The 24,062-nt window shown below is 32.0% G+C and overlaps 1 protein-coding gene across 1 annotated transcript; it reads right to left on the reverse strand.

Moving 5' to 3' along the window:
* Positions 1 to 19,482: 19,482 nt before the first annotated feature.
* LOC111376172 (zinc finger CCCH domain-containing protein 62-like) lies at positions 19,483 to 23,724 on the reverse strand. The gene is made up of 10 exons (XM_022999118.1): positions 23,482 to 23,724; positions 23,204 to 23,361; positions 22,927 to 23,044; positions 21,375 to 21,436; positions 21,237 to 21,285; positions 21,038 to 21,143; positions 20,791 to 20,889; positions 20,585 to 20,717; positions 20,331 to 20,467; positions 19,483 to 20,047 (listed from the first exon to the last, which is right to left on the reverse strand). The coding sequence occupies exons 1-10, from the start codon at positions 23,577 to 23,579 to the stop codon at positions 19,985 to 19,987; spliced, it is 1,023 nt and encodes a 340-aa protein (XP_022854886.1). The 5' UTR covers positions 23,580 to 23,724; the 3' UTR covers positions 19,483 to 19,984.
* Positions 23,725 to 24,062: the final 338 nt, after the last annotated feature.

The raw sequence follows: 24,062 nt of genomic DNA on the forward strand, positions 1-24,062 counted from the left end.
CATAATATATATTAATGCATCCCAAATTCTTTGAAGTTCATTCTTAATATGTTTCAAACCATCATGGATAATTAAACTAAAAATATGATACACACACACACACAAAATGAATATGAAATAAATAACTAATCAAATCGGGTTGCAAAACCCTACAAAATTTATCGACAACTATCTTATTAACACTAGCGTTGTCAAATGTAAAAGAACGTATTTTACTCTCACAGTGATATTCTTTAATAATGTTTATTATAGCATTATATATATTGTTAGCGTTGTGAAGAAATTTAATAATTTTAAAAGCTTTTTTAAGCAAATACTAAAGTGGGTCTATGTAGAGTGCAGTTGCAACTATATAACATCTTTCATCAATCCCTTCCCATACCTCTGAAGTTAAAGATATACACCCCCATATTTTTGCAAATCAATAGTAAATTGTGTTTTGTATTAAGGAAATATTCCATTGTATTGGAATGAAAAGTTTTTCTATTTATCCCGACGTAACTTTGTTGAAGATATTCTTTCACGTATGAGAGAAAAATGTTGGTTCTCCGCTATTACTAGAGGCAACTTGGCACCAACAACAAACTTCACCATTCCCGTTCAAGATTTCTCTTCTAAATACATCCACGTGGAAAGTGTCGTGTAAGCAGACTAGCAATTGGACTACCAAATTGCAGTTACATTTGACTAATAGGAAGAAGCTCATGTTTGACCACACATGCTTTGTAGTAATGGTTCAAGTGGGTGGAACCAATGCACTTCTGTCATGCCAGTCGTTATTGACAATATTTACATACTACTTTAGACTCTGCAACTCCATCAACGACACAACCCCTTGGAATTAATTTAAAGAGATCCCAACATTTTGTTTGTTTCCCCCTTTCGTATTCCTCTTGTATCAGGAATATCTAATTCATGTTCCTCCTCATGTTCTATTTCAAGAACATCAACATCATCCAAATCAATTGGATTAAAACTTCCATTAGTATCAAAATATGGAATATTTTTAGGAATTGGTACTTCATTGAGACCAATAAATTCATTCCGAAATTGACTTTGCGGTGTCATAGGTGATTCGCCTCCAATACTATCGAACAATCCCTCAACAAATAAGTATAGATCCATTTGTAAATTGTGAACTTGTGCTGAAATGAATAGAATATGTATAGTGTTAGTGTATAGTAAGTATAAGTAAGTAAATTTGTAATGTTGTAAATTGGTAATTGTAATTGATATAATGATATTGAATAATTGAAATTGAAGGTAGAAAATTAGAAATTTAGTGGTAGATTGTGTAGAAGGAAGAGAGTGAGAATTGTAACAATTGTTTGTTGTTGGAATGTTGTGTGAAGAAATCTAAATATAGGTTGAGATATTTATAAAGTAAAAAAAGAAGGAAAAAACAAAAGTGGCCAAAATAGTCCCTTTGCAAAATTCAGTGACTGTTGCTACTACAACAGTGACCGAAAACGGTCACGGTTCATGCTCGTGGGCAGGCTCATGGTGCTCCCCCACGAGCCGCTCGGCTTTTGCTTGGGCACGTAAAAATACGAACCCTAGCCGATGAGCCGCTTTGCTCGATTGCCACTATGTACAAATTCTTTAAACATAAATATGTATTTTCTTGCATTTTCTTGTTTTATGGAACATTATCGAAGTATAAAAATTGAGTTGGAAGGGTTAATGGTGGAGGGTGGGGTATGTAAACTAAATTAATTTTAAAATTTTTAATTATAATATGATTTTTTAATAAACAAACTTTGGATCTGATTTTTGAAGTTGAATCTTAAAACATATGGATGGGTGTATTTCCACTTAAAATATTATATCATTCATGGTTATCCAAACTAGGTATTAATCCAACAAAGTTAATGGATCACTGATTCAATCAAAGTATCGTTATTAATTATTGAATTATCAGTTAAAATTGCTCGAAATAAAATAAAAGTTTTAAATGAACCACAGAAATAATTAATTTTTTCATATGTTAAAAGTCATATATAATGAATTAAGACATTGATATTTTAAACATATTGCATAAATAGTTTGAATAGAAATTGATATTATATTTGTTAAGCTTTGGTTAATTCTCGAAACGTGTTCATATATAATACAATTGCTCAAATTAGACAATGTTATGGATTAGCCTAGTGGGACTTCCCAATCTATGTTTTCCACCCTTCTAACATTTCCCATAACTTATCTGTTAGAGAATTTATTCTATATCAATACTATTGGCAACATCTCCATTTCTTACAACTTATAAAGCACAACTTTTATAGTGAATAAACAGACAGCTTACACACTTAATATGACCTGCTTATATCAGACAAATAATGAAATTATTAAATAGCAATGTGAATATTACTAATCCTAACGAGAAGTCTAAATTAAAAAAGAAAAAAAAGGGGCATAAATATCCATATAGTATGATGTCAAATAAAACAATCTCAAATATAAGAAGCCCCAAAAGAACAACAAATATTTGTGAAGACAAAAAGACTTTGACAATCATATTGCATCTTTTAATACCCACAAAAGAGCCAGAGACTACTACAACAGCATAGCTAATTTCCACTGTAAAACGTGCTTGCATACTTATAACCGAGTTTCAAGTAGTAATACTTACTTGAAATCGCAAAATCGATGTTGAATTACTTTGCTTTTAAATCTCCAAAATCTGTATTTTCTTGTACTCCAATGGTCCAAATCTCAATCACAATGGAAGGGAATTATTGTCCACAATCTAAGTGTAATTTCTTGTGAGATTTCATGTCAAAAATGTGATTCTAGGGACTTTCCAATTCTGAGAGAATTTCCATATGAATTTTTTCACCATTTTTCTCATGTATTGCATTTTCCCTCTCTTTCCATAACTTCTATATGGAAGTTTCAAGTGGTTATTTAGGGAGTTGTAGGGAGTTATGAATTTAAATTCTATTTAAATCATTCCCTCCTTACCACTTTTAAAATCTTGTGGGTTGGGTCACCCTACATGGGTGACCCATTACCCGTATTTTCTAACATCTCGCACTCGCACATGATGGGGTTGATCCGAACCACAAGTGACAATGAATGTCACACCTCACAAAGATTCATACGGCAAATAGATCATGCGACCAACAAGTAATATTAGAGCTCACGGTACTATAAACCTATTAGGGATATAGAGTAGCTCTTTTAAAGGAACATCACATCTTGCTATATCCCAAACTCATTTTTCAACATTAATTCAAGTATTTTCGATCCCTCAAGTATTTATGAAACATACTTGAATCCTATATCGCATAATTGCATTCACAATTGTGTTATATACCCTAAATGGTTAAACACAATTGTCCGGCCGGTGAATACAAACATAAATGTCGGTCAAAATAGTTTTCCTTTTCTACTTGAATTCTTCGATTTTAAATCAGTTGCTTTCTCAGACATGCCCCTATCAAACCGAATCAATCATAGTCATTGGCAACATGCTAAAATTGCAACACTGAAATAAAACCTCAAGAAACAGTCAAAAGTCATAAGGTTATATATGAGGTTACATAAACTTCAGGGTCTCACACAATGAGGAAGTAGGGATCCATTCACTGATTTACCCAATATTGGTCGTAAAAGCACACTTGGTATGAAACACGTGCTACGATGTTTTCTCCCTTTCTTAGGGATACGTCATATTCTTTTTCAACAAATAACACCGTGCAAATCCTAGTTCAGACATCCCCAATACCTAACTTGAGTTATCCTTATGTTCATTCCTCCAGGCTTTCTCAAATCAAGAACTCGATCTGACTACTAAACGGGTTTAATGGATAGCAAAATACATTTCAATTACTTGTTGTAATCTCATCTTAATACCTTATCAAGGCGATTAGATCATGCACATAACATGATCACTATCAAGGCGACAAGATCATGTACACAATATTATTACTTTGTCTCATCTCAGCACATCTCAAAATGTCTAAGGTGATTGCTCGTGTGAGTGAGCCAATCTCAACCCATTCAATATACTTTATATGTGCATACAAATTGTTTATCTCATAATCCCAATATTAGATTACACATGAACTCAAAATTGTTCATCTTTAGGCACACAAAACTCAATCAAGAGTTTTCCGATACACTAAGTATCATATTCTACAAAATTCTAGAGATTCCACATTACCAACAAATATATATCTAGACATTTTCAGAGTATGATGATTACATATCATCATTTATATATCGCAAAGATATTTTTTTTATTAATATCTCTCACAGAAATACTATCAAATGTTTGGTTCTATCTTGATACTTGAGATCTTATTCTATCTTGATACTTGAGATCTTAACATATAAGATAATTGCGTAACTATCATGGATCTCATATTCTCAACCAATATCATGAAATGCTCAATATATTTATACCAAACAATTACTTTAGCTACCAAGAGATGTATTACAATATATGCTTCTTGCTACTCTATATAACAAGAGTGCACAAGTCTAATAACTAATTGCCCTCGACTAACTCTCATTTTTAGTCGACAATTGTATATCTATTTCAATCGCAAGTTTTTCCTTTGACAAAAAAATAGAATAACTAGCAGCAATCCCTTCAGGTATCATAATACATTTTCTAAAGATAATATTGAGACCCACTGACTAGATCAATGGCATGACCAATGTTATACATCATAGTGTACTTCTATCTCTTAACTCTTAATCATACGAGATATAGTTCTCTGGATATTTCTTTGTAAACTTATGGAGTTTTTGTACGTTTATGAAGACTTTCATGGTCACATTTCGATATAGGAGTATCAATAAGGTAACAATTCTATATGAACATTTATAGTATAAAACTCTTGTGATAGAGCAAGAAGATACGAATAGTCTTCTTAGCACAAATCATACAATTTGCTAAGCACATGTCTTTTTTCTCAAAAATTGAGGATAACTATTTCAAAGTGGTCTTTATACACTCCTTATCACGCTTAGCCAATCCAATGTCATCAATATCAAAGTTAGAATTACAACCTACCATCAGACCCTTACACAAATACAACAATTTTCATCCATATGACAAAATTCTTGTACGAGATATAGCCCTGTTAAAAAACTCAAGTACGACTGTCAAGATGATTGTATTAGGCCATATGTGTAACTATAAAGTTACCACAATACAAAAAGGCCTTTAACATTAAATTTAAAAATCGACATGTTGATCTCTTTAATCATTTCTCCATTGAGAATAAGAATACAGTCTCTAGATCTATTTGGTATAACTCTAAATTTAAATATACTATCAAGGCTAGCATATACGTACAGAAACAGATTCCATTGTTATGAAAAAAAAATTATCCAACTTCATACACTCACATTGAGTATGACCTTTTTAAAAAATGAGTTTTATCTATCAAAAACTCATTAGTCTTCCACTTAACTTTCAAGAATCTGAATATTCTCAGTAAACATTATGTCCAAATAGAATTTTCACCATATCCTAGATTATGTTGAAATTATATACTCCATATATATACTTCCATCACTTTTCTCAAAATTCCTCTTCTGATTTTCTGAACAAAGAATCATTGGCATTAAATAGCTCTTAAATCCAACTCGGAACCAAGAATCATTAAAATTAGATAGTTCTTGGGTGGCTCCCACTCGGATAGATAGCTCTTACTCCAAACCAGAAATCATTGATATTAAATGGCTCTTAGCTCCTACTCGAAACCTAGTATCCTTGAAATTAGATAGTTTTTAGATGGCTCCCACTCGGATAGAAAGGTCCAACTCAGAAACAAATTACTTCCTCTTGAATAAGAAGTTTGAAAATTCACTTATTTATTCAAAATTGATTCATCAATATATATAATATCAATTTCAACGATGTTCTCCAATCACTTCTCTCTTATTGGAAAATATGTCAAATGTACTTCTTGTGACTCGATATCCAACCAAAATTTCACTTAAGTACCTTTTTGGATTACATGTATGTCATCGAGATACATCTAGTTCTCAATAGACTCATGTTCCTGTATTCATTATCGAGAACATATATAGTCCATTAAGAGTCTATGATAACCCATATTCGGTTATTTACGAGTCCAAAACTTATATATATTGAAGGTACCAACATTGAGAGAACTCCATTAATTAAAATGTTGTAGTTAACCAACGCTCTTTCCAAAAGTAAATACGTAAGTTGTACTACATATCTTAAACTTTATCAATCATCATATTCAGCACTATTTCATTCTTTCAATCCAATACACCATATAATTATTGGACATTAAATAATAGCCAATCCAATAAGAGTTCCTCTCATTACATAGATTATTGATTTCTCGTGATAGAGATTCATGCTGTTAAACAGTTCTTAAGATCTTCACTTCTATAATCTGATTTTCTACTCATCTTCATAAAAGCCTAAATCAATACACTATCTTCAATTTAAGAAAATCGGTCTCACAACTGAAGTGCATGTATCCATCTATAAATGTAATAAAAAGTAAAGTTCCATCTTCATCTCTCTTAATCACAGCCCACAAAGAAATTCAGAGGGATTTATTCTATGGAAGTTCAGCTCTTACAGCTTTGAATGCTTTTCTCAACTCAAAACCTCAAACCATTGCCCAAACATCTAGAACCATAATAAACATCACCAATGTGAGTACGAACAGAACTACCACATACAAGTTCAAGTAAGAGACCCCTCTTAGAAGAACAATAATTGAGATAAAATTTAGTGGAGTCTTTGATACTATCTTAATATCAAGTAGGAGGTCAGTTTCTCCACTTTGCAACACTAAGTTGCAATACCATTCATATAAATCTCCACTCCATCTTCACTGTTTGTACATATCTATTTCGTATCAAGTCAAATACTCGACAATGAACTAATATACTTCTTGATCTCATATGAAGTGGGTTTCTAACCCTTGAATCCATTATCTACACAAGAAAAGATCCAATTTGTATAGTGTTGATACGTAAACAACACTAAGAGGAATATATTCAAGTGATGCATTTGTTCTAGCTCATTCAATGCTTAAGATTCAAAGTCTTATGCAAGTTAGAACATTGCTACACAAGCATGTCCTCGAGACTTAGCAATATCAAGTCGCACGTCTAACTCACATAGTGGGTGGTGTCAACAGAAAAAAATTGACACTTCAATTTGTAAGTCACAATGACTTTCAAAATTTTATATATTAAGAAGAGACTAAGTTGAACTTACTACTCATCTCAAATTAATGTGACCAACGAAAATGTTAACACTATGCTAACCATCAACTAAGTCACATTTGATAAAAAAAAAAAAAAAAAAAAAAAGGAACTTTTTCACATTTGATAAAAAAAAAAAAAAAAAGGATCATTTATAATAGAACTTAACAATTTTAAATGCTCAAGTACTAAAATTCTCATTTTTCCCATACTCGACTAAGTTCAATTCTGATATTTATTCTCTAGAGTAGTATGACCTACATAAGATCTTCTATTACCTGGTTGATGCTCTCTAAAGTATCATGTCCTTCTAGTACACTTAAAATCTTATCATGTCAAATGTTATCGCATTTAGTTTATCACCTTTATTAAGGTTAACTACTATAGATTTTGATGCCATAATCTATCAAATTTTTAGAGACATCTTATTCTCAATCAATGCCCATTTATGCACATATTTAATTTTGCATTAATGCAAATTAACGTCTACGATAGTTCAACATTAGGCACATTGTCGAAAGTTCACTATGTTCTCAATCATCATCCGCAATCCTATTATTTCACTATCATAAACTTAATTTCATAATGCAAAATTTCAAGGGTTCTAAATGAGAATTGCATTAATTCTTCCAATTTCAGAACTCTCACTCAGTTGGTGAATCAAATAGTTTTTGGTGAGATTTTCTCTAAATCTTTCAATCATCGAACTATCACTCAACTAACAATTAATATGTCTAAGTAAAAATCTCACTAATTCTACAGACCTTAGCATTTATAACAATACACAAGTTAATGGATATCATGTATTTCCATAAAATATGCACATTTATCAAATAATGTAATTTCATAATGTGCAATTATGACATATATCATATTTTCAACTACATTTTAATTTCTGTTGCAACACAATCCCAACAAATGGAAAGTAACATCAGAATTTTCATATTCTATTTATCACCAAAAATGTCCTCAAAAATAGACACGTATTCCACTAGGTTATGTTTCAGATCTATTTATTTTTTTAATTATAGTGAGCACATAGCTTTTTAACAAGTTTCATAACCCTTGTTTCTCTAGCATAAGGGCTATTTTTTTCATATATATTAAAATATTTTCTTCTTACCAATAACAATTTATTATTCAAGAAAGTAAATTTTAACTTACTTTATTAAAATCAATAACTTTAAGCTTAGCCAAACATAATCTAGTCCCTGGATGGCAGACCGAAATGAAGATCATGCTGGCCCAAAATAAATAAAAGGACAAGTTGCCCCATTAGCCGGCCTTAAGCAATGTTGATAAGCATGATAGTCATCAATCCTTAAAAAAAACAGAAACAAGTTGATTCCTAACTTTGCATTACAGTGGCATAATCATTTCTCGAAGTATGTAAACCAATCGAGTTCATCATTATATTGCATGTGCTCCTCATGAAAATATGGCTTACTTCAAATAAAGAATAATACTCTATATGCCATATGGTGGGTCAAGATTCTAAAATAAAAATGTATATATTGATTTAGAAAATGAGGGGAAAAAAAGTTACTTTTGATAATGGAACAATATCTCACTCCTTTCTCTTAAAAGAGAGAACTCGAGATTCATTATTTATTTTTGTCACATTGGTTTTCGCACTTGACCTAGTTGAACTGGATTAGTTTAATAATAATAATAATAATAATAATGAATGAATTAAATATCTGGAATCTATATAAACTCTTTTACTGCGAGTTTTTCAATTCTCATTCTCCCTTTCCAAGACTCCAACTTTCACTCCCCTCCCAAAAAAATAAAAATAAAATAACCTCTCCAAATTCCTTCTTCACACAGGAAGAAAAAATCATCGACAATTTTGCTTGTGCTTTCAACCCAATTCCAATTTTTCTGTCAATTGTCGAGAAGAAAACCACACAATTTTTACCAATTATCTTAGGGTATGCTCTTTTGAAATTTGTTTTGTGTATTTTTTTTGTGATTTTCTTGCAACTTATTTAACCTATGTTGTTCTTCTTTTTGTCTGTAGCTCAAAATCAACTGAGGTTTGTCTTTGTTTAGGTTGATCTAAGGTATGTCGTTCTTTTTCTGTATATAGATGAAAATCGTAGATCAGAATGTTTGATGGTTTCCATTTTCTAGGTTTTCCCCCTTAACCTCATGGTTATGATTTTATATGTTTTACTATTAACTTTGATTTGATTTTGTGTAGGGCTAAAAGCTCTAGCAATTTTTAATTATGACAGTGGTCTTTTACTTATATACATGCTCGATGTTGGAATGCGAAAGCGAAATTATCCAAAAATTAAAAAATTTCTTTAATCCAACAAAAAAGTTTGTTTAGATGTTTACGTGTATATTATATTAAAAATAAAGGATTTGAATTTTTACCTAAATTCAATGATCAATTCTTAAATTAATTCTAAATCATGAACTTAGCTTTTTAATCCAAAAACTTGATTTTTCAAACCTTCAAGTCTTCTATGATATTCTCCAAAGTTAAAACTAAACCGGTGGGTGGGCACCTTCTTTTAATTAAATCAATAAATCTAATTTTGAAATCGACAATTGAATAAAGCCAAAAAATAATTTTTTTCTTTCTCCAAATTTGAACATTATAGAATTATGTATTATGATTGTTGTAAGATATCTGTTCAATCCCATAGGATAGGTTCATTTATGATTGAAGTAGAAGTTTTAATTAAAGTCAAAATCCAAATAGTTTACATTTAATTACATGTGTAATTTTAGAACTTCAATTAAAATTATAATTAAGTTTACAACTTCCATAGTAATTACAACTAAGTACAAACTTTATTGTAATTAAAATTATGCTCAAAACTATTATAATTACCACATATAAGCTTCAATATATTATAGAGATACCATAAGGACCTGATCGGACATATATATCAGCCAAGCTCCAATAATTAGATCATGTTAATCGATTCTATATCACTCAATCTAATTATTGGTGTTTACTTTTTCCACTAGAGGCAAAAGACTGAACTTTTAGAATATATAAGATCATAGAAGCCAATAAATATGTAATACTTTCTTTTGACCAATCGTAAAAGTATTTTATTCCTTTTCGAGATCCATTAATTATATATGAGCATAAATGACCCTTTTACCCTTCTAATTATTCTCACTAACTTAAGTATTATTTTCTTCAATGGTCTTGAGAACTAATTACAGATATCGAAGTTTAGCCGTCGTTAAATACTGAACTCAAATTTTGACTATTCAATGAAAAATACTTAATCAGTCACTCTACCTATTTTTCAGGGTTACGGTTCCAGACACGAATTCATGTTCTCTATTTCGCTAATTCTCAAGTTTTTAACTCATCAAGATATTTGACCAATCAAATTGATCGCACCCATTGTTGAATCAAAGAACTATTAAAATTACAAAAAGATGTATATAACCCTATCAAAGGATTAAAATGAAATACACAGCGATCAAGCGAAATTTAATTATTCGCACGGTCATGCTATAGAATTAAATTCTACACGTGGTCCGTTCAATATACTCCAAGTGTACTAGTGTCACCTTTAACTATTTTTATAATAAGGACAAATTATAAACCTGAATAGTGAATCGGTCAACACTACAATTTTCCAGTACAATGTGCCAACCCTTATACATTGGTTATAAACAAATTATTTATGATCAAAATATAAATTGTGTCTCACTGTAATTCTCAACACGAGTACCCAACTTATATTATCACAAATTATTATAAGCATTTTAATTCACATGCTCAATAATAAATAAATATAATAATTAAATAAAATCACAATTTATTTATTATAATTAATTATTTTATCATGACAAAATACACTATATGGACACACAACATAAAAAATCTCTCATTTGCCCTAGAGTATATGTGTCATGTCTTGTAACCTCATGTCTTGCAGATATCTCTAAAAAAACTTTAGCCGACAGCTGCTAATCAACAAGTGTACAAGGTTATCCAAGTAGCAATCTTACTGACAATCACATTTTCTTTACCAATTACCTCTCGAAAAAGAAAATATTTTTGGTCAATGTGTTTATCCCTTTGATCACTCTTGGTCTTTTAGCATTTGTAACGATCCGAATGTAATCCCAATACAGTGTAAAAGGTTGTGTAGATGCAAGCATCACCTCGATATTCACAATGATTTTCTAAGTCATATAACCAATTTCGTAGCTTTACAAGCTGCCAAATACTTGGCATCAATAATGGAACCAACAATGAATGATTGCTTGATATTTCTCTAAATAATGGCCCACCATCAAATGTAAACAATGATACTGATGTAGACATGTGATAGTCTTCATCACTCTGGAAGTCCAGGTCCTTTTAACCCATCGAAACAAGATCTGACTATAAGTATATAATTCCTTGTTCTCCAGATGTACTAAATGATATGCTTTACTATCATTTAATGTTTCGATCATAAGGTTAAATAGATCTCGACTCATTACACCAACAGTATGACAAGTGTTGATTATTGTGCTACATATCATACATGAGACTACCTACTACCAATGCATAAGGTATCCTACTCACGTATTTAATCTATTTAGCAGTCTTAAAAGACTAATCCTCAGAGAGTTGGATTTTATGCCTAAGTGTAGAATCTTGGAAAGCAAATCTGAAAACTATCTTGTCAACATATGAGACTTGAGATATAGCTATTATCTTATTCTTTCAATCTTTCAAGATATGAAAATTAGAACATAGCTAACTTTACAAAGCCCTTCATATGAAACTGTTGGGCCAACCACGCTTTCGTGGATGATTAACAGACCTACATTATTTTAATGAGTAGAATATCATCTACAAAAGTATCAAGAAAAATACAATTTTGTCTTGTTTCTTCTAATAGATACATGATTCATCGATATTCTGATTAAAATCAAATGTCTTAATCACTTTATCGAATCTCTATTCCTAGATATAGATGTCTGTTTCAATCCATAAGTAGATTGTTGCATTCATATCATTTATAATCTCCTTAAGTCAAATCATCAACATATACCATGGAGATCACCATATTGGACTTTACACTCAACGAGTACCTTGACGGTGAACTGATTATCATCCGACTTTATTTAAGGAGTGATTAATCTTGGACTGTGGCGTCATTTGAACCGTAATATTTTCATCAATGCTGACATGACCATTAGGTAATGCCATTATCTCCTCATTACTTTCAACGTTTTATTGATCTATTGAATTAGATGACAATTTATCTCTTCTACTCAGATCTTGTTGTCCAGCTATATTTGACACCATGAGATGTCTGTCCCAGGATGTATCCCAGAAATTGATGAGGTAGAATTGCTTCTACTCATTTCTTCCTATGTCACCTTATTCTTGGACTGAAAATCATTACTATAATTATCCTCTAGGAAGGTTGTATTTGTGCTAGCACAGACCTTCCTATCTAGAGAACTATAAAAATTATCCCTTGGTATCTTTAGGATATCCCACAAACAGGATATCGTTGACGTAGACTCTAACTTTTCTACCTTCTTTTTTAGCACATGAGCTGAACAACTAAATTTTGGATGTGAGACAAGCAAGAATTGAATTCATTCCAAAATTTCAGGAAAGTCTTGAGAATAAACTTGGAAGGAACTAAGTTAGAATATATCCAATTGTTTTTAGTGTATATCCCAAAATGACATATACAGAGTTGTGAAACTCTTTATTGACCTAACCATATCTAACAATGTTGTGTTTCTTCTTTTCTGAAAATGTCATTCTATTGGGGCATACCAGACGTATTTAATTTAAAAAAAAAATACCTCAAGCTGTCCCAGAACTCTCCCGAGAAGTATTCGTCACCTTGATCAAATTGAAGTGTTTTAATACTGTTACCCAAATGTTTCTCGATCTTAGTCATATACTCTTCTAATTTCTCAAAAGTACTTAACTTTCGAGCCATTAGGTAAATGTATGTGAAACTAAAGAAATCATTCATAAAGAAATACTCATAGATCCCTCACTTAAGCGTATTTACAGGTCCATACATATGAGAATACATTAGTTTCAAAACATTTTTGGCTCTATCCTTTTGTCGAAAAAAGATATCTTGGTCATATTACCTTCCAAACAAAAATTATAGACTTTCAATGGTTCGATCTTAATTGAGTTGAGAGAACTATCTCTAGTCAGTTTTATATTATGTTAAGGTTGATTTGTCCAAGATGCCATAAATATGTATCACTAGTAGGGAGTGACATTTTATAGTATACAAGAGTAACATTTTATTTCATATGTGCAATAGTTTCAAAGATGAAGATCATTAATCAAATGTCCAGCGCAAACAGGAATTTTGTTCATTAAAATGCTAAGCGTAACATACGCTGATTTTGTAAATAACATTGTCCTATTAAATCAAAAACAAAAAACAAATTTCTGCTTCATTCGTGAGACGTAATAACAGTCTTTAAAAATTGAACACCTACCACTATGAAAATAGAAAAAAAATACTCATATGCTCTTGTTAAAACTATTGCTCTTGTGCCAACGATAATTTTAAACTGGCATTCACTGAAACTCCGCTTTCCTGAAGCATCCATATTAACATGCAGATGTGATTAGTAGTTCCAAAATCTATAACTCAAGAATTTGCAATATCAACAACTAAACAATACTTAATAAAGAAAAACCTCACTCGCACTTTGCTTTCTAGCTGGTACATCTGGGTAGTTTTTCTCCAATGTCCTTTTCAATTGTAGTTGGAACACTTGTCTCAAGGTTTTCCATCTACTTTTGATCTTTTGTTACTGTCATGCTTACTGATAGCCTTCTTCCTCTTCCTTCCAAATTTACCTTTTTGGTTTGGAATCAGAGAAGCCACCAAATGATGTACGAACATCACCATTGTACCATTAAGACCATTTTACACATTATAACTCTATCATTAACTTTGTCAATGGTATCTTCATCTTGTATAAGTGATAATCCAGAGTAAACTATGAAAAAATTACCAAGTAAGAAATTCTATGCCATGTCAAAAACTGATTATCCTTGATAATGGTTGCTTCCAAACTCAGTCATGTTTGAAGTATGCAATTATAGTCAAATTATAAAACTTCACAAGCACTCAAGATTTTATGCGGATGCTCTATAAAATAAAAATGGTTTCAAAAGAGCCTTCCTACTTTGATGAGCAAACATACGCTAAAGGGTCTGTAGTATGTCATGGGTGGTACTCTGACTTTCAAAACTTTGTTGAAACACGTTTGATATTGAAGTCAAAATGAAACAGCTAGACATCATATCTGCAGTCTCCTGCTCAACATATATCCAGCCATGGTCTTAGTAAGTCCATCAAGACATTTCTTGAGCACAAATTTAAGTCTTCCCACATTAAGCATAAACGTCGATTATATTTCCAATCCACATAATTTTTTCCAATTCGTTGGTTTTGTTTTAGAATAACAGAAAACTTGGTCAAGTGATAAGTCACATAAAAATAATCATACATTACATATTAAAATTAAGCAACAAATAACAATTTAGCATAAGATGTATGAATGCACATATAGATTCATCTAATTACAATAATGCAACAATTAACTTAATCCTTATGATCCAAAAGGCACTAATGAAATTGGGACCCTCCCACAAGACAGACCATATCTAACAACAAATGTCTATATAAGCCTAATATCGTTTTATTTGGTCACCAAGATTATAAACGAAAGTCTCTATAGGAGGTTCATAAATGATCTCGATTTGAGTGTATAAACTTTGTCTAGACCTCTAAATACATGAAAATAATTTAATCATCTATAGGATAATTACAAATTATATTCTTATTTAAAGGATCTTACCGTGAAGGAATCCAATCAAGTAACTTGAACTATGTGGCCTTTATATAGGGAGTCCATTGTATTATCGGCATGAGACAAGCATCTTGCTTTGCTTATGGATTAACCAAATGAGACCGTGAGTTTTTATTTAAGTAAATACCCATTCCCACTCAATATTTTTTAAGTGATGTGTTTTAATAATAAATAATTACCAACTGTTCACATTAATCAAATTAATATATAGTATAATTATTATGAATTTTCCTTCCAAAAAAATTAATTTAAATTTGATTGATCAATGAAAATTTAAATAATTTTTACTATTCACATTAGTCAAATTAATATACATTTTCATTATTACGATTTCTATTCAGAAAAATTTAATCTAAATTAAATTAATTAAAGAAAAAAATCAATGTTCAAATTATATGCATTCTATATATAGTATCTCGAGTGATGCCATAAATAAATCTATATGTCATGATATTTAGAATGAAAACAATAATTTAAAACATTCATAAAATGATAAATTAACAATTATGTGGCACAAAAAATGACTCAACAGGAGATCAATGATGTCAAAGTTTATAGACATTAAGTTCCTAGTTGTTAAGAAAAAATTTATAGTGATCGGGTTTCTATAGAGCATATTGAGATAATCTCCACGATTATGGATCTGTTTACCAAAGAACTATCGCCCAATGTCTTTTATGAGCAGATTGCTTGTATGAATGTTGCATCTTTTGATGATATGGCGGTTTAGTGGTGGTTTGTATTAGGTTGCTGTCTGATTCGGAGAAATTTTATGCTTATAGATATTCAGATTATTTTCAATAATAAAGGATTCAATTCAATTTTCATTTTGATTAATGTTTTGGTTTGGTCTCATTAAAAATTAAGGAATGAGTAGTTGGAAATAAGCATGTTTGAATCTATTACATGTAATTTTCATGCTACAAATCTATAATTGATATTTGTCATTTGATTGTGTTAATATACGTGATTATTGATGGGTTTAGTTATGATACTTATGCGAAGATTGCTTTGATCCTATATTAACATAATTAATGGACAGGATTGTTTAGAAACGGTTTTGGTTACGATAGCAAAAGTTTTGATGTCATAAAGTTATGCACATTTATAAGGTAACATATGTGGTCCAAATGGAAGATTGGTGAGATTTAATTCGTCATATGGGCCTACATATATAAATAAGGGAAAATTTCATAAGTAAGATTTTAAATATCACACATTTCAAAATTAAGAAAACAAGTTTCAAACTTCAAAAATCAAATTTTTATTAAAATTTATTTATGATTTAATTAATTAATTATATTTATGTCACAGATTTATACAATTTGGTCACAAATTAATGATTTAATTAGTCACTTATTAATTTTCGATCACAAATCAGAAATTTTATGTTACAAATTATTTTACGGTCACAATTCAAAAATTTTATAAGTCACAATTTATTCACCAGTCACAAATCAAAAAATTTATGAGTCACGATTTACTCATTGGTCACAAATCATGAATATTATAAGTCACAGTTTATTATACAGTCACAAATTATCGATAATAGATTAATAATTTTTAGATCACAAATTATTTATTAGTCACAATGTATATTATTTATTAGTCACATATTGTTTATTGGTCACAAATTAACCAATTTAATTGGTCACAGTTAACCAAATAATTTGTGAGCAACACTTGTGACCACAACCACCAACCCGACCACGATCACCAAAACCACCACCGCCACCACTGCCAGATCCACCGTGCCAGACAGCACCTCCACCCATCTGCACCACCAACAAACACCATCACAAACCTCCAATAATACCTAGCACCTCAGAAAACCCATCACCACCGCACCATACCCTCCACCCACCTTGCAACGCCACCACAAACATCATCACCTCAAAAACATTGCTGTGCAACACCCCATCCTCACCTACCACACCACCACCAGCACTTCCACCCATAGCGACGCCAATAGAGGCACGACGCCACCAACTCCGACCATAGAGATGCAACAATTTTTGAACAGATGCCCCAATCCACAACCATTAACACCACATTCACCTACTGCCACATCGAATTACCGACTACAGCCATCGGACCACCATCTTCCCACAGTCATGAGTCGATTTCCACCACCACCACCACCACATCTACATCACCTCTAAAAATCAAAACCACCACCACCACCATTACTACCACCACCACCACCACAACATTCACCCTAGATATCCACCAAATTGTCGACTGCAATCGTCGGACCACCATCTTTCCTACAGTTGAGACTTGATTTCTTCGAGTTGTTGCTGCCGCCACAATCTCCACGACTACCGCTTGCTACGGTTCGCGGTGCTGCTCGACCATGTTCCGATGGCCGCTTGTTTAGCAATGGTCGATTTGTGGGAGTGACCTTTGACGGCGGTGTTTCTGGCAAAGAGAGAGAAAGAGAGAGAGACGAGCTTCCTCTGAGAATAGAGGGGGAGGGGATTGAGAGTGAAATAATTAGGGTTTGAAAAATTGTTTTAATTTTTAAATATATTAATTAATTAAAAAAATTTCTCATTTGTGAAATATTAAACATGGCATCTGATTTAAGAAATGAGAATTTCAAATCTATTAGAATCTGTAATTTCCACTATAAATAATTGTGTATAAAGATTATATTAAAGTTAAGCCCATTAAAGTATCTAATGAAGAATTGAAGTGTTTGGCCTTTGAGCATTTAAAGCAATCAAGATTATGGAGCAAGAAGCTAAAGTCAAGAACTAGAATTCAAGAATAAAAAAAGGCAATATTCAAGATCAAAGATTAAGAAACGAAATAGGAAGATTGCAGTTAATCTCCAAGATTTGAAATCAAGATCTAATAATAAAGAATCATTTTCAATGAATTAAGGTATGTTCGGCATTTAATAATTATCTTGGTGATTTGAAATGGAGGATCTTGACAATAAAGTAATTAGATTTTCAAGTTCTTGATATATAAAGTTTCATAAAGTTCTAACACGTAGTAGAACTAACTTACATCTTTGCAACAATTTAGGTCGGTATATTCAAGAAGCTTATCAAAAGGGAAAGGGTCATATTGCTTCAATAATAGATGTTCACACATTTTATAATCAAGAAATAAAAATTTAGAATACGATAATCAATTTCTTGACCGAATTTTAATCACGAACTTTTAACTTCTTTAATCATGAGCTTCCAACTTTAGATTTCAAGAACTTGACACTTTCAACCATTCTCCAGATTCAAGATTATAATGGCATGTGACCAACTTCTTTCAATTAAATAAAAAATTCAATTTCAACACTGAATGGACCAGGGAATGATTTAAAATAATAATAATAATAATAATAAATCGTTTTACTCTCTTTTTCATGTGTAAAATTCAACCAATACAAGGATGTACTTATAGGAGAAAAATCTTGTCAAGTCAAATTAGGTCACAATTGATTTAATTGCATGTGTAATCTCTGAATTTTAATAACAATTATAATTAAGTCCAAAAGTTTGAAGTAATCGTTTTACTCTCTTTTTCATGTGTAAAATTCAGCCAATACAAGGATGTACTTATAGGAGAAAAATCTTGTCAAGTCAAATTAGGTCGCAATTGATTTAATTGCATGTGTAATCTCTGAATTTTAATAACAATTATAATTAAGTCCAAAAGTTTGAAGTAATTGCAATTGAATCAAACACTTTACTAGTGGTTAAAGTAATTCCAATTGCAATTAAGTTCAAAACTGTGTTTATAGGAGAGACTTATATGGGTGATGTCATGGATACATTCATACTGGTGGCTAAAAGTGATGGAATACCGGCGGAACAAAGAGGTTAAAATCGGAGGATTTATCGACGAAAAAAATTCTATAACAAAATTCGTTGGTAAATATAAGAAAAAAATCGAAAAAAAATGCCAACAGAAATTTTTATCCTTTAATAAACTGCTGGTAATATATTAAAAATATATTTAAAAATCCATTTGACTTCTGAGAACACAGAAATAATATTTCTAAGATGAAAAAAAAAATGACAAAAAAAGGTAAAAATAGAAAAAATTATACATAAATTGTAGAAAGATATAGAATATTTTATATACACAAATTTTGCGGGTTAGCAATTAATTTCTATACTAAAAATAATGTAAATATAAGTTTTTATTTTTAACAATTTAAAGAATTGGAATAATAGCTAAAAGTTTGGGTAAAAAATGTTATAATTGGTTACTAAGTTTTTTTCCTTAACAAATGATGTTGTGCTTCTTACTTATTATATACTTTTTACTTATTGCATATAGTAGTCGGGTAAAGTGAGGGGGGGGGGGGGCCAATTATTACTTAATCGAGTATTTTGGTGCATGTTAAAAACAGTCTCACTGTCTGTTTATATAACTCGATCTTGCAACATCATGCACATTGGTCCATAAAACCCTGTAATTGCATTTCCATGTCCATTTAGCTACTCCAAATATGTGTGGTAGATCAAGTGACAAACTGGTTCATATGTAAGAACAACAATAATCTGACTGCTGTTACCAAAAATCAGGAAAAAATGCAGAGGTTTATATGCTGCTATCTCTGCCTATATGTATCAGTAGGTGACAGATAAGATGGTGCTTGGGCGAAATGATCAAACTTTCTTGATTCATATACACGATTTTGATGTAGACGAATGTGGTAAAAGTACCTGCCATGGGCAAATTCTTGAGATTCTGAAGCAGGTGCCAAAACAGAATGGGAGAAGGGGTGGCAATGGGGCAATCCGACTGCAGATACAGAACCTCTATGAGAAGGGAAGTGACAATACCATCTTCGGTTGTAAAGGTCTGAGTTGAAGTGGTGAAAGTCTTGGGAAGGATGACAAGTATATGGCAAAAGTGGGGTTTCTTGAACTCGATTGGTTGGATTAAATTTCGATGTTTGAAGTTAAATTCGGGAATTCTGAAATCTCCCTTCTGTTTTGAATTTAATGCTTGGAACGAGGATGGCCTTTCAGGGGCGGACTCAGACGACTTGGCTTAGGGAAGCAAAAATAAAATTTATAGGGTATCTTCTAATAAAAAAAAAAAAAAAAAAAAAAAGCAAAAAAAAATTTTTTTTCCCCCAAAATCTAGGGGGTCAATTGCCCCTATAAAACCCCCCCCTAGGTCCGCCCCTGTCCACGTGGGAGGTGTCTGGACGTGGGAGACGGTGATCTCATGTAAGGAGGTGACCTCCCCGGGGAATGTGTCACCCTTTACCCCCCCCCCCCCCCCAGGTCCGCCCCCGTGGCCTTTGGTGAAAAATTGAATTTAAGGTTTCCCCTCAAAGGATTCGGTGGTTCATTGACATTGTTCATCTGCATATTATTACCCGTCACTTCTGTTCCAGATGTCGCTGCGTGATCAAAAAGCTTGTGGCTCTTCTTACCTGATCATCAGTTAACAATATAGATAGTGCTATATGAGATGTGCATAAGGCAAACAATCAACACCCACCCACCCCCCAAACAGAAAACAAAAATGTAACCACACCATTTAAATGCACCTATGTTTGTACAAGATTTATTTGTCTTCTTTTCTGCTTTTGCCTTTCTCATAGCTCTTAAGCTTCTTGCTGCTGCTCCTCGTTTATGCTTCTCGGCAAGTACATTCAACCTTTCTTTTTCATTATTCCAGCGCTGGATTATGGAATTTTATGAGGACATGATCAGAAAGTAACATGTCATTCTTGATAGGTCTGGATAAATTCACCTGTTTCAATGTCCTCAATTTGTAGAGGTTTCTGCCCTTCACAAGCAAAGAGAAAAGTGTAGGTAGTTTCTTGGATCCCATGCTCCACAGCACTTCAATCTAGTTTATCGATAGAAGAATCAGAAAGAAAAAAAAGCACCAAGAGCATAAAACAAGATCATCGAGAAAAATAAAAAATTCGGCATTTGTAATAGCTAAATCTGTATGATTTTCAACAATAATGTTGTATTATCTAAATCAGCCTTACTGTGAAGGTGTATTGTTGTTTGCCAGCACCGTAATTTTCTTTCACAATCCTCCCAACAATAGTCCTTCTCCCAAGAGGGCTTCCACGCCTCGTCATTTTGTCAAAACTGTTCAAAAACAATATCGTCCATTCAAGAAGAAATACAATGGAAAATCAAATTTTATAGATTTTGTAAAATGAGTGAGTTTATCAGCAATACTTCTTATATACTTTCTGATTGAACAAAACATCTCCCTTGCATACGTCACCTGGACAAATTGGAAAAGCACTTAAATGAAACGAAAAAGAAGTGCATGAGATAAAATCAAAATATGTGCACAATGAAAAAATAAAGTACCAGTGTAATCAAGGGTAAATGAGGATCTTAGATACAAGGCTTCACAATTTCTATCTTTTATCCTAAAAATAAAACTCATATCAGAAGTTTCTTCAAATTCCACAAAAAAAATAAAGAATAAAAGGAAGGAAAAGAAAATATTAATTTGGAGCAGTAAATTTCGTTTGTACAAAAATTGTACGTCCCCGTTTGATCCCTATTAATTTTCATTTCATTACATTTCATTTTTCTCTCTCATATTTTCAACTATACAATCTTCCATAAAATAATATTATAAGTAAACCAAAAACTTTTCCTTATTTTTCAACCACTCATTTTTCAAAATAACACTATTCCACCCATTTTCTTCTACAAAATGAGGGCCAAACGGGGGCTACATCTACCCAATCAAGGCACCCATGTTTCAGCAGACTATATCGGACTCTGAAGACGGACCTTGTATATTTTTACTACAAGTTGGCACATTTACCACTTAATCACGCAATATTTATGAAATTTTATTTGACCAAAAATACAACTTCAAGTTCTTCTGAAAGCTAAACTAACGCAACTGAACTGAGAGTTATGAATTCAGTTGAGAGGTTTACATAGCCTCATTTCTGTTGCAAGATTGATGGATCGAAATAGGTTCGCTGATTTGGAGGCATCAATATTCTATATAAACTAGTTGCTCACTCATCTCTTGCCCTTATCCCTCTTCTGGGGGCCATAAATCAATTAATCCCAGTCTGGTTAGGGCAATGAGGGGAGTTAGAGATAGGACACCACAGCATGATCGTCATAAGTTTATAAATGAAAGAAATGGATTGGGGAGTCATGGATTATATCAATCTAGCAAACAAATTTGTTGGCGTGTGCATGGTAACTGTTAACGTTTACCATTTTTTTTTTTAACTTAAAAAATTACTTAACGTCAGTGCAATTGCAAACGTAGGAATCGTGGAAGTTAAGAGCAGACTGCAGATGGACCAGGGATGAGAAGCAGAAGACTAGAATTAAAAGGATTAGTTAATGATCCCCCACTGTGCATAATCAAAGCAGGACTCCTTTCAGCCATTTTACATCACAGTGGCCATTCCCTCGCAGTTTTCTTCTCTCGACTTCATTTGTAGGTGAAATTTCTCACTATTACTTATTTATATAATTCAAAACCTCCCATTGTGCATAATCAAAGCAAAGGTAATTTCAGCCATTTCACATCACAGTGGACATTCCCTTGCAGTTTCTTTCCCCGACTTCATTTGTAGGTGAAATTTCTCACTATTAATTATTTATATAATTCAAAACCACATATCATCTTGCAACGTGAATTCGCAATTGAGAAACTTCTGCCAAATCTCACTTCCAAAAACTAAACATTTAAATTCTTATCTGATATTAAAGCTTTGATTCATTAGCAAAATGGATTTGACCATACGGTGATCAGCTAGTAGGTCTCATGTTGAATTCCCACTAATATATGGCTTATTCCATTCAAGAGCAACAAATAATAAAACTCATCATAAAGCTACACAGACTATTTATATATTTCATGCTGAATGAGATTACTGACCACCAGTGCTCCTTAATTCTCTCTATGCACTCGGCTTTGGTTCCAGATAATCTCAATCCATGCCTCCTTAAATATGCTTTACATTCGACTAAGTTCAACTCTTGAAGATCATTTCTCTCTGCACCAAAAAAAAAAAAAAAAAAAAAAAGGAAAATGATCCTTATGCCAATATAATTCATCTGATTACTTCAGCATGCTCTTAAACTACATCATCGCAAATTAAAATATAATCTAGTGAATTCTAAATCACACTGAATACTTGTTTAGATAACCAAACCTCGAAGTAATTTAATCATTTTATTAAACATGGATTCATCATTTTCTTGAACATGGATCTCATTATCTTCTTCTTCTTCTTCTTCTTCTTCTTCTTCTTCTTCTGTTTCTTCATACTCTGATTCATTCCATTCACTCCAATCATCATCATCATCCTCACTGAACCATAAAATCAAAACAAATAAATTCGAAACAACAAAACCTAATGCAAAAGAGAGCTAATTTCTCAATATATACAAATAGGTAGTTGATTGTTAAAGATAGCGAGTCGGATAATACCTAGAATTCGAAGAACTGATCTTCTCAACAGCATCCTCAGCGTTTTCGGACTCAGACGAAGAGATTTCAACAAAAGTGCGTTTTTTTAAGGATTTCATGTCAAATTCAATGATGAAAGGTATCGATTCAATTGCGGCAATGAATTAAAAATAATTGGAAGAATTTCCAAATGTGACGAGAGGAGATGTAAATGCAACAAATCCTCATGAAATCCAAATAATATTTTGTAAATTTATAATTATTCAAAATATAGCCCTTTGAGCTCTGTTTTTGTACAAAAATGCATTTAGAACTAATAAATTATTGGAGATTGCGTGGTTAAGATTTAAGAAAAAATTTGGGTTTGTGTGTATTATTATTTTATTGGAGAATGAATTATTCAATATGAGTTTTGAAAAATGAGATTTAAAAAAAATGGGCACCAAACAAAGGCATAAAGTTTGAATGGAAGTATTTATATTTGTGATTGTGCTATATGTATAAAAGGGTCGTTTTATAGTAATTATGAGAATTGATTTTTTAATCGTTAGGAAGCAAAGTGGGGGCTACATGTGAGTGAAGAAGTAAAAAATGACGAATAA

Source organism: Olea europaea, unplaced genomic scaffold (genome assembly GCF_002742605.1).
Source record: "Olea europaea var. sylvestris unplaced genomic scaffold, O_europaea_v1 scaffold1466, whole genome shotgun sequence".
Taxonomy (NCBI): Eukaryota; Viridiplantae; Streptophyta; class Magnoliopsida; order Lamiales; family Oleaceae; genus Olea; species Olea europaea.